At 44.2% G+C, this 15,542-nt stretch overlaps 1 protein-coding gene across 1 annotated transcript in view; it reads left to right on the top strand.

The window, feature by feature from the left end:
• CTDSP1 (CTD small phosphatase 1) overlaps window positions 1-2,872 on the top strand; it is a 31,238-nt gene extending 28,366 nt beyond the window's left edge. Inside the window, exon 7 of the mRNA XM_044304210.1 lies at window positions 1,023-2,872. Coding sequence (XP_044160145.1) covers window positions 1,023-1,151 — 129 coding nt within the window. The 3' untranslated portion in view covers window positions 1,152-2,872. The remainder of the gene's footprint in view (window positions 1-1,022) is intronic.
• The last annotated feature ends 12,670 nt before the right edge of the window (window positions 2,873-15,542 follow it).

Here is a 15,542-nt window from a genome sequence, read left to right as displayed (position 1 = left end):
ATAATAGGACATGTTCTATCGTTCAACGGAACAGAAAAACTGAAATACGAAAACGGAATGCATACGGAGTACATTCTGTTTTTTTTGCGGAACCACTGAAATGAACGGTTCCGTATACAGAACGCAAAAAACTGCCCGTAAACGGGAAAAAAAAGAAAACGATTGTGTGAAAAAGGCCAAGACTAGAGGCTTGTTAACGCTATATTGATACCTAGTGTTATTGGGGGGAGGAGGGGCTATTTAGGGATTTGTTCTTAGGAGATGGGGGGAGAGGGGGTCGATCAACCACATACAGATCTTATTCAATTCAAATACTTTGTGTTTATTTATTTTTTACTATTTTAAGCCTCTCTGCTTGCTGTCAGTGAGCGAACATTGTGCAGACCCAATGCTTTTCTAAGCCAGAGTTTTAAGCCACTGTTACATCCAGCCCATACACTTCTCCATGCGGTAAACAGCGTCGCAGATCTCTCTCCTGTGCAGATAGTTTGTTACAATGTGTCAGTCAGAAGTCTAAACTGTTTTGCAGTTGTCTAGACTGGATTCAACTGTAACAAACCCTCAGCTTTGAGACGTATAAGGTCAGCCTCCAGCGCACTTACCAGGTTTGCAGTTGGTAAATTCAGGACAAATAGGCCCAGCCTCCGGGAACAACCCCAAAGCTTGCAGGAACACAGATTTTTGGGCGAGGCTTACATAAGCACTGCCCATTTCTGGCCTGGGACAGCCCAAATTTGAAGGGACTGTGTCTGAAAATTAGTGACTGTCCCAGCAAATTTGTTACTGTTGGCAACTATGCTCTGGATGCTTACAAGAATGTTCCCTTTCACAGAAAGCAAGCAGAGGTCTCGAAACTGGCGCACAGTGGAAAGGCCAAGTCTATTAGTTTACTGCAGAAAGTTTACAGTGGTAAAGCTTTTCCACGGCCATTCTTGGAGTCGGGATAGTTCCTGCTGGTCGGCAGTCTTGTGTGTCGCCATGTTGGCGCATATAAAAGGAGCACATTTTTTTGTCTCTTGCAGGTGCCCGTAGTTTCCTGGTTTGACGACATGAGCGACACGGAGCTGCTGGACCTCCTTCCCTTCTTTGAAAAGCTGAGCCGAGTGGATGACGTGTACAGTGTACTAAAGCAGCGCAGGACTGCCAGCTAATGACTGCCAGGAGGAGGGGCCTCATCACGCTGAGCATGCTCACACCTGCGCTGGACTCTGGAAAGACAGGGGAGTGGGCGTGGCCTCTACTACTGCTGCCGAGGGTGCGTGTGCAGCCCCTGATCCATAAGGCCTCGCCCTTCACCATATTTGTGGGTCGCATTTTGCCGATCTGATACCAAAACCCTAAGTATTTCGGACAAATGTTTTTGAATTTTTCATTTTTTAAATTCACTAAAAAATGAGGGAATTCCTCACAATTTTAGAAACCCCCCCCCCCCCCCCAAAAGAAACTAATGGAGAAAAAAAAAATTAACAGGAATTTTCAATTTTTCAAATTTCATTGTTGATAACCCCCCCTTTTTTTTTTTTTTTTTTTTTTTTTTTTTTCAGTTTGTGAGGGGGTATGAACTTCATCAGCTCCACCGAGGACCTGCGGCCAATAGGGGGCACTAGCAAAAGTATTAATGATTCACAAGTTTGCTTGTTGTGATATTTCAGACGGTTGCCATTATTCCCTGCAGTTGTTAGGAATTTTTGGGTGGTTTTTTTTTTGTTAGTTTTTTGGTGGAAGGTGTGCAGGAGTCATGTGATGTGGGTTACACACTGGGTTGTCTCCCTATGTGCCGGACACAGTTGGGATTGAACTGTTGCCAGCTGGGTGCTGTAATTATTATTATTATTTTTTTTTTTTCAAAAAGTTGAATTTAGTAGGTGGAAAGGTGCATTTGGGGCAAGTCGGGTTCATGATTTAGTGCTTTCCCCCCCACTCCCCAGTATTGGGTCGGCTCAAGGCCTTACCATAACTTGAATATCGCACTATGACCAATCTCCGGGCACTGCGGAGTCCATGTGGACGAGGTCGCTGGTATTAATGACGTGAAATCATTGAGAATAATTGTGCAAATTTTACAAGTTACACTTTAGAGATTTTAGAATATTTTTTTTTAGGACATTTTAGGGACCATAGAACCGCGGAGGTCGAAAGAAAAATTCTGTTATGACTTGAAGAAATCAAGAAGATGTGGGGTTCGTCTTGCTGGCTGCTCTGCTTCGTCACGGGCGTGGGTTTTTGGGGAGCTTTGCAAGTCTTGCAGTTATTGGACCGCTCTATGAAATATGGATCCGAGGACCCCGGGCGTCAAGTCTCCTCCGCCAGTCAGATTTGGGGAGAGAATAAGTGCCTTATAGACTTGGATGTTGAGAGCAAGGTGCCGCTAATTAGTCAGCGCGGGCAGTTTTCGTAGTGCACTTGTCTCGGCCACGTGCTTCGCTATTTGATTGGATGATTGAGCGCACAATATGGATGCCGAGCGAATTCGGAAATGGACCCAGGGTTGCAAAATTTGTGCCTTCTCGGCTCCTCACCGTCACACAGAGACTCGGACATTGAACCATTTGCCTTAAATCCGTGCCTTAATTTTTTGGAAACGCGGGGTCGAGACTCCACGATCGACACTATAACCCCCATTCTCCCTTCAGAGTAGTAATCCAAAGCTGAGCGTTCTCTTGCTGTATTGGAATTGCACATTTTGCTGCAGGGCTACTTTACCGGCGACATTTTCTCACGTAGAACAATTGATTGTAATGCAAGGAACATTAACAGTACAGTGTTCATTGTCGCTCCTGTCACGGCAGAATAGTTAACGGAAATCTCCGCAGCCATGTGCGGCGGTACCAGCAGGGGGTGGTGAAGAGGTAAATAAATAAATACAAATATGTTTTAATTAGTTTATCACTTTATAAATATGTATATCTGTATATATGATTTTAGAGCGCTAGTAACACGGATGGGATCGGCGGGAGGTCTCGCCGTAGATTGGGTTTCCTTGTAGACACTTGATTGGAAGGGCAGGTTTGGCCTTTGCTCTCCGGTGCCCAGAGGTGTGCACAGAACTGCAGGGTCTGCATATGAACATATCCACCAGCTAGACAGGGTCCATGGAAACATTAAAGGGGTTCTCTCACTTTAGCAAATGACATTTTATCATGTAGAGAAAGTTACTATAAGCCATTTACTAATAGATTGTTATTGTCCATATTGCTTCCTTTGCTGGCTGGATTCATTTTTCCATCTTATTATGCACTGCTCGTTTCCATAGCTACGACCACCCTGCAATCCATCAGTGGTGGTCGTGCTTGCACAATATAGGAAGAACACCAGCCTATGTGCGCTCCCATGGTCGCAGCCACCAATGGTGCAAGCACGACCACCACTAATGGATTGCAGGGTGGTCATAGCCATGGAAACGAGCAGTGCATAATAAGATGGAAAAATGAATCTAGCCAGCAAAGGAAGCAAAATGGATAATAATATATTAGCAAATGGCTTATATTAACTTCCTCTACATGATAAATGTCATTTGCTAAAGTGACGACAACCCCTTTACAGCGAACATCCACCTTCTAACACCATTAATCAGTCCTAAATTCGGAGCTGATTAACTCTATAACAGGGATGCTCAACCTGCGGCCCTCCAGCTGTGGCAAAACTACAACTCCCATCATGCCCTAGTAGCTGTAGGCTGTCCAGGCATGCTAGGAGTTGTAGTTTTGCAAAAGCTGGAGGGCCGCAGGTTGGGCAATTCTGCTCTATAATATACCTTTTATATATGTTTTCTGAAACAGAGGTCCAAATCCCCAGCAAAGCCACAGTTAAATGATACAATTTAGATTTTCTGCGGCCACCACTAGGGAGAGCTCACTGCGTATGGTTTCTACCTTGGTCTCTACAGTATGCAGTGAGCTCCCCCTAGTGGTGGCTGTAGAAATGCAGAACTACATCTATGCAGAGGATTTGCAGCTCTGGATCAGATACAATGGAGATTTGACTGAAGCCTATGCTGCTTGTCCGCTGGCGCCTCACTGTTGAGTCGTAGTCTTGTTTCTGCGGCGCTCCTAGGATCCAGCAGGTGGCGTAAATTCAATGTAATGTCCACAGCTGCCTACGGGTTGAGAAGTGGCTGCAGCCCAGCTGAGTGAGCATTTGCATCAGAACATTTTGGGTTCAGTAAGATTTTGGGGTGTCGTCGATAGATCTAACCCCCCATCTTAATCTTAAAGGAGCACTACAGGGAAAAAATGCATCGTATTATGCTGAATGCAAGGCCCAAGTGGGTGGAGCATCTGTGCCATCCCCCGCCTCCCTCAAGTCCTGCACTAGGCATTGCATCAGTTTTACCCAGAGTTCTCCTTTTAATGCACTTCTTTGGCCTTCAAGACTAAAATACTCATTAGTGCCTTGTTGAAATAAGAAACGAGGAGCTCACTGACAGCCTAATCAAACATGGCCTGAAATCCTCTGTGCTGCAGTGTGATAGGAGGCACAGCCGATCAGATTTTCTTGCACAGACCCATTTCATTTTTTTTGTGAATGCAGCAGGTAAGATGCTAAAGTGCGAGGACCAATCAGAATTGCTCTTAGGAACATGAAAGCTGCGCTCTGATTGGTTGCTGTGGGGAGCAAGGCCACATGACACCCTCTGTCCGTACCTTGCAGGGTGTAATACTCTGCAGAGATCCGGTTATGACCCTCTACATGGCGTGTTGTCTACAGAAGAGCACACGGGGGATATTTAACCCTTAAAGGGGCCACCGATACTCCTGAAAGTTATTTTTTTTATGATATTATATATTTTTATTGTATATCTGTCTTTTGAGAGAACACGGGAGCTAATCCTCTTAACAACCTTGGTGAGAAATGTGAGACATTTTAAGTGCCTTCTTTTTGTGTGTGATTTTAAAGCAAAAAAAACTGTAAAATAATCTTTTCAAATGACAAGGAAATGACAGAACTAAAGAGAAATTCCAAAGCCGGTGTCTGTGCCTCGTTCATTTCACGTACGACGCCTCGGAGATCGAATTTCTGTCCAATGTTACATCTGTTTAGAAGCATTCTTCACACAGCTGAAGGTTTGTTACAGTGTAGATTCTGTCTTCTGGACTTCTCCCGGATTGTTCATTTCCACACTGATACATTGTAACACACCCCCAGCTGTTTCAGCAGGACCAGGTCATGGTGGGTTTTCAGCCTCTGAAAGTAAAAATAAAGGCTGCAAACCACAGTCAGCAAGCAGAGATCTTAAAAATGGTGAGAAATGGAAATAGGAACTTTGTTAGAAAGTTCAGGACAGTCCTTAGGCCCCTTTCACACCGGCGAGTATTCCGCGCGGGTGCAATGCGTGAGGTGAACACATTGCACCCCGCATTGAATCCGGACCCATTCATTTCTATGGAGCTGTGCACACGAGCAGTGATTTTCACGCATCACTTTTTCACGTAACGCAGGCCCCATAGAAGTAAATGGGGCCGTGTCAAAATCGCAAGCAAGTGCGGATGCGGTGCGATTTTCACGCATGGTTGCTAGGTGACGATCGGGCTGGGGACCCGATCTGTATTATTTTCCCTTATAACATGGTTTTAAGGGAAAATAATAGCATTCTGAATACAGAATGCAAAGTAAAATAGTGATGGAGGGGTAAAAATAAAAAAAATTAACTCACCGAGTCCACTTGATCGCGTAGTTGCGGATCTCTGTCTTCTTCTGTAATGTTGAGCTGCCGGCTAAGGACCTGTGGTGACGTCACATCACATGGTCCCTCACCATGGTGATGGACCATGTGATTGGACCATGTGATGAGCACAGTAACGTCATCAAAGGTCCTATTCCTGTGCACAGCAAAGAAGAAGACAGAAGAGATGCCGGCTGCGCGATGAAGTGGATTAAGGCGAGTTAAATGTGTTTTTTTTTTTTTTTTTTTTTTTTTAACCCCTCCAGCCCTATTGTACTATGCATTCTGTATAACCATGTTATAAGGGAAAATAATACAATCTACAGAACACCGATCCCAAGCCCGAACTTCTGTGAAGAAGTTCGGATTTGGGTACCAAACATGCAGATTTTTCTCACACATGTGCAAAACGCATTACAATGTTTTGCACTCGCGCATTTTCCCGCAAAGCGCCCGCATCTTATCCGGGAGAAGAACAGGACGCCCATGTGAAAGAGGCCTTAGGGTCCATTCACACATCCATAAGTGTTCTGCGGATCCGCAAAACACGGACACTGGCAATGTGCATTCCGCAATCTGCGGACCGCATATCGCCGGCACTATAATAGAAAATGCCTATTCTTGTCCGAAATTGCGGACAAGAATAGGACACGTTTAAATTTTTTTGCGGAAACTGAAGCACTGATGCGGAAGTGCGGATCCGGACAGCACATTCCGGCCCCGTTGAAAAAACGGATGCGGACCCATTTTGCGGACGTGTGAATGGACCCGTATTATACAGGTTTTATGGTTTACGGATGTAAACTGGAAAGTCCTGATGTAAAGGGGTATTCCGGTTACATAAAGTTATTCCCTATCCACAGTAGAGTGGATTGCTATTAAATCGTTGCGGGTCCTATTGCTGGGACCCCCACTGATCAGGAGTACAGGGCCCCTGTACCCTGTGGAGCCATCCAAAATAAAGAGAGCAGCTGGTCGGGCATGCGCCATGCTGCTCCATTCATTTGTATGGGAGATAGTGGAGTACAACCCTTGGCTACCTCCAGAACAGCCACTCTCTATTCATTTCAGGGGTCTCCACAGAGTACAGGGCCCTCATTGTCCTGATTGGTGGGGGTCCTTGCAGTAGGACTCCCACTGATCTAATAGTAATCCCTTATCAAGTGGATAGAGCAGGGATCAGCAACCTTCGGCACTCCAGCTGTTGTGAAACTACAGTTCCCAGCATGCTCCTTTCATTTCTATGAGAGTTCTTAGAAGAGCAGAGCAACTATGCATGCTGGGAGTTGTAGTTTCACAACAGCTGAAGTGCTGGAGGTTGCCTACCCGTGGGATAGAGGATAACTTTATATAACCGGATTACCCCTTTAAGTGAAAGGGAGCAATGCTGCAGTACCACTTACAGCCACCACCAAGTGCATAGCGCTGTTCTTCTGTTTTGGAGCACAGCAGCCCATTCAGACAGCTGATCTATAAGGGGCCGAGAGTCAGACCCCCACCGATCTGATATAGGTGACCTTTCCTAAGGATATTACAATCCCAGAAAACCCCTTTAAGGACACAAAGGGAAAATGGTTTTAGTGTTACTTTCCTTTTTTTTTTTTTTTACATTTTACTCATATATATATATATATATATATATATATATATATATATAAATATATATATAAATTATTATTTTTTTGTCTCCTGTGGGGAATTGAACACCTACCACAACAAAGTGTAATGGGTGGGGGTCTAACTTCTGGGAACTCTACTGATCTTGGAGTCCCAAGTCCCCTTTAGAGGGTAGCCAGTTATAGAAATGTATGAGAAACAAAAAAAAAAACAGTCAAGTTCTCCGTCTTGGAGCTCATGCACACGAGCGGGTGTGCCCTGTGCCATGCTTGCAGTCCGCAATGCACAGGCACTGGCCATGTGCACGCCGTTTGCGGATGCAGACCCATTGACTTCAATATGGTCAGAGCTTTGTACTGCTTTTGTGGGTTTCTGATCCATGCCTCCGCTCCGTATCTTGAGGATTTCGGACCCATTCAACTCAATGGGTCCACGTCCATGATACGGAGTGCACACGGCCGGTGCCTGTATGTTGCGGACTGCAATATGGGCAAGGGGTACACATGTTCATGTGCATGAGCCCTTAGGACCATGGTTCAGACCCCAGCAATCCCGTATAGCAAATCTTATAATTATTGTAAAATTTATTTAATCTGAGGAATATCCACCCCATGATATATTATGATAGAATCATCCCATTATTCCACCCCCCCCCCCCCCAAAAAATAAAATAAATAAATACGTCAGAGAAAAACTGAGCATGACCTACCAACCTAAGGAACAATGTAATTCTGAAAATGTGGCAAAAGAAAATATTACACCTACATTATCAAGCTGCCACTAGATGGTGATGTATCACACCCTCGGTTTTGTGCATCTGGTGACTGAGAAAAAAACCACAATGTCTCCTCAACCATACTGAAACCATGATGCCTCCTCCACCATACTGAAACCATGATGCCTCCTCCACCAACCGCAAACAATGATGCCCCCTCTACCAGCCCCAAATGTTGATGCCTCATTCACTAGCTTCAAACCATGATGGCTCCTCCACCAGTCCCAAATGATGCTTCAAACCATGATGGCTCCTCCACCAGCCCAAATCATGCTACCATCTTTACAAAACCCAAACCTTGATGCTCCCTCCACCAGTCCCCAAAACATGATGCCACCTTCACCGGCCCCGAACCATGATGCCCCCTCTTACATGCTTCACGGTTGGGATGAGGTTTTGGTGTTAGTATTGGTGTTCACACTGCATCCCAAAACCTCATCCCCACTGTGAAGGAGACCTCATGGGTTGGAGCTGGTGGAGGGGGCAATGCTGCATCCGGATCTGGATGTCTTGCGATGACCTACATATTACAGGAGAACACAAGGATGGCGTCCGTGACCTCAAGCTGGAGAAATGGCTGATGCAAGAAGATAATGACCCAAAGCTCACAAGTAAATCAACTAAAGAACAGCTAAAAGATTGATGTTTTGGAACGGCCAAGTCCTATCCCAATACTGACCTTAACCGTAAGGAGATGCCGCGGTCTGACCTGAAGAGTGTTATGTATGGAGGACAATAGGAACACATTTGCAGGGAGGAATGGTCCAAAATTCCTCCTCAATGTTGTGCAAATCCTATTTGTGACTGCAGAAACAGTGCAGCTGATTGGAGGTGATTGCTGCTAAAGGGACTATTAGAAGGGGTTCACTTACTTTCCCCCCGGTCGTCTGGATGTTTATTCCATGTACTGAGTAAAAGACGGTTCCGCTGTCTGTGTGTTATTAGTTTAGTTACATTGTGTTTGTCTATCATTGTGACTTTGATAAGACCGTATTCAGTGATCAGTGCAGAAATCCAGGCAGCTCCAAAGGGTTCACTTACTTTTTCTTGCACCTATATACACCGTGTTGTGAGACTAGGATATCGAGGCTTCAGCACAATAAACAGAATTTTCTCGGTCCATTGAGTCGCTGGGATGTCTGCGTTCTGGCCCGGATCCCAGTTGGTGGAGGTAGTGCTCATTATCTTGTGTTGTGAACAGAGCTTTGTGTCCGGCCTCGTTAATGCTCCTAATTTCCCTCATTAGTCTGTGAAACGCGTCGCTCACTGGGGCAGAACTGATGTCCTGATCTGAAGCTCATTATTGTCTGTACATCTTCAGGGCAGAGGACGAGCTGCGAAATTCATATTGGAGACGATAACAGGTCGGGGATGAGCAGGAGAAACACAAGGTGAGGACTACTGCATATAATGACCAGTATACCTGTATATAACGGGGACTACTGCATGTAATGACCAGGATACCTGTATATAACGGGGACTACTGCATGTAATGACCAGTATACCTGTATATAAGGAGGACTACTGCATGTAATGACCAGTATACCTGTATATAACGGGGACTACTGCATGTAATGACCAGGATACCTGTATATAAGGAGGACTACTGCATGTAATGACCAGTATACCTGTATATAACAGGGACTACTGCATGTAATGACCAGTATACCTGTATATAACGGGGACTACTGCATGTAATGACCAGTATACCTGAATATAAGGAGGACTACTGCATATAATGACCAGTATACCTGTATATAACGGGGACTACTGCATGTAATGACCAGGATACCTGTATATAAGGAGGACTACTGCATGTAATGACCAGTATACCTGTATATAACAGGGACTACTGCATGTAATGACCAGTATACCTGTATATAACGGGGACTACTGCATGTAATGACCAGTATACCTGTATATAAGGAGGACTACTGCATATAATGACCAGTATACCTGTATATAACGGGGACTACTGCATGTAATGACCAGTATACCTGTATATAAGGAGGACTACTGCATGTAATGACCAGTATACCTGTATATAACGGGGACTACTGCATGTAATGACCAGGATACCTGTATATAAGGAGGACTACTGCATGTAATGACCAGTATACCTGTATATAACGGGGACTACTGCATGTAATGACCAGTATACCTGTATATAAGGAGGACTACTGCATATAATGACCAGTATACCTGAATATAACGGGGACTACTGCATATAATGACCAGTATACCTGTATATAAGGAGGACTACTGCATATAATGACCAGTATACCTGTATATAATGAGGACTACTGCATATAACGACCAATACATCTGTATATAACGAGGACTACTACATATAATGACCAGTATACCTGTACATAACGAGGACTACTACATATAATGACCAGTATACCTGTACATAACGGGGACTACTGCATGTAATGACCAGTATACCTGTATATAAGGAGGACTACTGCATATAATGACCAGTATACCTGAATATAACGGGGACTACTGCATATAATGACCAGTATACCTGTATATAAGGAGGACTACTGCATATAATGACCAATACACCTGTATATAAGGAGGACTACTGCATATAATGACCAATACATCTGTATATAACGAGGACTACTACATATAATGACCAGTATACCTGTACATAACGAGGACTACTGCATATGACGACCAGTATACCTGGTTACAACGAGGACTACTGCATTTAAAGGGGTTTGCACTTTGTTTAAACTGATGATCTATCCTCTGGATAGATCATCAGCATCTGATCGGCGGGGGTCCGACACCCGGGACCCCCGCCGATCAGCTGTTTGAGAAGGCAGCAGTGCTCCAGCAGCGCCCGGCCTTCTCACTGTTTACTGCCGGCCCAGTGACATCACGACTAGTATCACTGGACTGGGCGGGGCTAAACTCTATTTAAGTGAACAGAGCTTAGCCCCGCTCAGGCCAGTGATAATTGTCGTGACGTCACTGGGCCTGCGGTAAACAGCGAGAAGGCCGCGGCGCTGCTGGAGCACCGCTGCCTTCTCAAACAGCTGATCGGCGGGGTCCCAGGTGTCGGACCTCCGCCGATCAGATGCTGATGATCTATCCAGAGGACAGATCATCAGTTTAAACAAACTGCAGAACCCCTTTAATGATCAGTATACCTGTATATAACGAGTACACCCAAAGAAAATGTAAACCAATGATCATCAAAAATGGAACAACCGCCCATACATATCAATACCATACATGACACAATCCACTCATGCCTATGGCAAAAAAATATGTCTGCATATATGCCAATTAAAAAATGCCAGACCGCATTAAATATAATTTATTAACACAATTCATAATTAACAACCCATACATAAAAACAAGTGCAGGGAAAAGGTGACATCCACATCAGGAGACACAAATGGTGACTCAATCCCACATATACATAATAATAAAGTGCAAGTGCATATAAATATCCAATTAATACCCATTATGTGTCTCCTCTGGGATGGCGCCAGCCCCTGTATATAACGAGGACTACTGTATATAACGACCAGTATACCTGTATATAACGAAAATACAATGCAACAGCACTCTGCAAACCAAATAAAGTACAAAAAGGTATTCTAATGCTATGCTTATTTTGTAAATTTGAGATTCTTGGCATATACATTTTGTAAAAAATGATTTGGGCCCGTCTGCCACACGTCAAGGCGATCTCTGTAAGACAGGAACCTAACACTAAATTCTACCTGTAATGTGCGATGACAGCCACCATACAATTCAGGGAGTGTAGGTTCCACATGCATGCTGGGCCACCTTAATTTTTGTCATCTTTGGTGTCAAAATGGCCTCCATTAAATTCAGGGAATGCAGGTACCAACATGCACGCCGAGCCCACTCCACACCACTCCTGGTGCCAAATGGCTTCCAGTGAGTGCAGGGAGAGCAGGCTACGGCTTTATACTTAAACTAATTAAAATCAGCCTATGGGGCAGACAGGCTGGTCAGGGGTGCACGACTAAATAGAGTCAGCCACAACTCTATTACAAACGGCAAAGAAAAAAAAAGGGGGTCAGTCAGCACATCCCAATGCGCAGGTGCACGTTGCCGTGGCTGAAAACACAAAGTAAAAAATACAATGTAACAGCTCTCTGCAAACTAAAGTACAAAAAAGTATTCTGATGCTAATGTTATGCTTATTTTGTAAATTTGATATTCTTGGCATATACATTTTGTACAAAATGATTTGGGCCCGTCTGCCGCACGTCAAGGCGATCTCTGTAAGACTGGAACCTAACACTAAGTTCTATCTGTAATGTGCAATAATGGCCACCATATAATTCAGGGAGTGTAGGTTCCACATGCATGCTGGTCCCACCTTATTTTTTGTCATCTTTAGTGCCAAAATAACGAGGACTACTGCATTTAATGACCAGTATACCTGTATATAACGAGGACTACTGTATATAATGACCAGTATACCTGTATATAACGAGGACTACTGTATATAATGACCAGTATACCTGTATAAAATGAGGACTACTACATAAAACATCCAGTATACCTGTATATAACGACCAGTATACCTGTATATAATAAGGACTACTGCATATAACGACCAGTATACCTGTATATAACGACCAGTATACCTGTATATAACGAGGACTACTGCATATAATAACCAGTATACCTGCATATAAAAAGGACTATTATATAAATCCACATGGGCTGTTGTACTGTATATAACCATGACTACTATATATTGCAAGGACTAATGTTTCACTGTTTGTTCTCCATGGATAGAAATGCTCTTGGTCATTATAACCTAATACTTCTCACAGCTGAGGGTTTGCTACAAGTGCATCCAGTCTAGAAAATCCTCTGTGAGCTGAACACAGATCAGCAGCACAAATCTCTCTCCTGTCCTGATAGTTTGTTACAATGTGTCAGGCCGGAGTGCTGCCTATTTAGCTCCCTGAGGATTGTCTGCACCGGATACAATTCTAGCAAACCCTCAGATGTGAACTATATCAGATCTGTACAGGTTTTCAGCCCCTGCCTATAAACCAGTGTGTTTCTATTCATTGACACAATCAGAGATCTTGAAAACGGTAAGGAATCAAAAAGCCAACTCTAATTAGACAGTGGCAGGGCATTTCGTTATTAACATGTGGCCGTCATGCGAGTTGTAAGCGTTTTCTTTGACTGCGCGGAGGAGACTCAGATGCCCAAGACTGTCGCCCTATTTGCACATTTTCGGGTCCATAGGTTGCTGAGTGTTTGAAATGAGAGATAAGAGGCTCATAAATCGCCAGGGTAATAGGATGTGATGTAGTTAATATTTGGCCAGCTACGCATCAGTTCTTTTTTTTATGGCGGGGCACGGTGTAGGTTTTATAGCGCAGTCCCAGCATCGCACCTTGTATAATGGTTGTACCAGGAAGAAAAGACACAAGAGCTTCTCTAACTTGCGCCACTTCCTCAGTCCAGATCTGCAGCCCTCATCCTCCTACTGGGGTTCACTCCCCTCAGACTTGTACAGAGCAGCCAATCTAAAGAAGCAGAGCTGCAGTGTAAGGCATGGAGGATAGACTCCTATAGACTATGCAGCTGAGCTGGAGTCACGCTGATCATAGCTTTACCTTAAAGGGAATGTCCCATTAAATATATTGTACATTTTTTAAATCGGCACCTGGATTTGAATGCTTTTGTAATTGCATGTAATTAAGAATTTAGTAGAGATATTCACTGAACTCTATCTGTATAGCTCCACCTGCTGTTTGCTCTTTTTCTAAAAATCTGTGTCCAGCTCGCTGAGACGGACGCACATGCTCAGTTCCATCCTTCAACTGCAGCAGAAAGGACACGCCCCCTGAGAAAGTACTCAACCCCTGAGCTGTAAGCTTTAAATAAATCTAGTAAAGCAATGAATGGGGAGATCTCTGGATCCATATGAAATACAGCGCAACCGAACACAACAACGGTCGTGTGCATGAGCCCTTATGCTGCAGATTTCCACCACAGATTTGAGCCTTTACAATGCATCAGGTGAAATCAGCAGCAAATCCACAGCAAAACCTGGGACAAATCTGTAGGTTTGCAATGTTTGTTTTTTTTTACCACAATTTACGTCCTATTTGGACCTACCCTAAGGCTACCTGCACATATTGGGGAATATTTATCAATAATGCTGTATTTTGCACCAGAAAAATACTTACATCACAAATCAAAAGTGATGATTTGTATGTTCACTTAGCCGGCACTGTATTATGCTGTGGTTTTTCTGCGCGAAAATCGGTGTGGAAAAACCGCACTTAATCCTCACCGCGTACCATGCATCATATGTCCACATATGCCTGTATGAAAGTAGTCCCAGCAGACGTTTTTCAATTCAGCACGGTGTATTCTTTTATTCCAGCATGCATATATGTTTATAGGACGCGTTTCGGCCGTCCAGCCTTCCTCAACTGATCGGCCGAAACGCGTCCTGTAAACCTATATATGTATGCTGGAATAAAAGAATGCACCGTGCTGAATTGAAAAACATCTGCTGGGATTACTTCCAAATTATTTACGGGGAACGCCACTTCTCGCGCAGCGCAAGCCACGGATTGAGTGCTGTTGAAATCTTTCCACATATGCCTGTAAACACAGAGAAAAATCTGTGGTTATAACTGCGTTTACATCTTGCCACGAAAGATCCAGCGGGCTTCGCCTTCTCCATTGCAAAGGCTGAAATCCACAGAGGAGATCGGCAGCATAAGTTAACATCGTGCGGATTTTAAATCTGCAATGCCGCGCGTTAACGGGCGTCCATTAAGGTTCCCATGGGTGCTGTCACCCAGCTCTCTCAGGCTCCTGAAGGGCATATGTGCCTGGAAGGGTAAAGGTGTTGACCTCATTGTTACTTATCTCCTTCTATAACGTGTGAGATAGTGAAATACTTGAGATAGTTGAGTTCACAGTCCGAGGGCTCATCTAATGGATTACTAGACACCCGAACAATCCAGCGTTACATCACATTCCTAGAATGATGGGCGTGGAGCGGGAGAGAAGAATAGATGCAATTAGCTACAATATGTAACATTTTGTCAGTATTTTAGCTGCTATTATGAATTGGGTGCATTGTCCTCATTGCTATGATTGTGCAGCTAGGCTTTCCTTCATCAGTGAGCTGCCCCCACCCAAAGTAATGCGGTTCGTTGGTGCCTCCTTGGCACCCAGCATCTTGGATACTTGGTCCTTCAGCCCCAGCTAACTAACCCCTGCACAGTCTGTGCCAAAGGGTGACAACAACCCTCAGTGTCTTTTTATGGCTGCCAAAGTGGTTGTCACTTCCCTTCCCCCACATACCAGTCACAAAGAACAGAGGTCCTCATTCCAAATAAAAGTGTCACCCCCCTTATCAGGCTGGCAGGGGATTTGCACAAAGCATCATGGTCCTAGTTTGGGACCTTATAGGCTTAAGTTCTTGAGATATGCCAAAAAAAC

This window comes from Bufo gargarizans, chromosome 8 (genome assembly GCF_014858855.1).
Source record: "Bufo gargarizans isolate SCDJY-AF-19 chromosome 8, ASM1485885v1, whole genome shotgun sequence".
In the NCBI taxonomy this organism is placed as follows: Eukaryota; Metazoa; Chordata; class Amphibia; order Anura; family Bufonidae; genus Bufo; species Bufo gargarizans.
The sequence above is the reverse complement of the archived record's forward strand: the minus strand, read 5'-3'. Positions and strand labels throughout refer to the sequence as shown.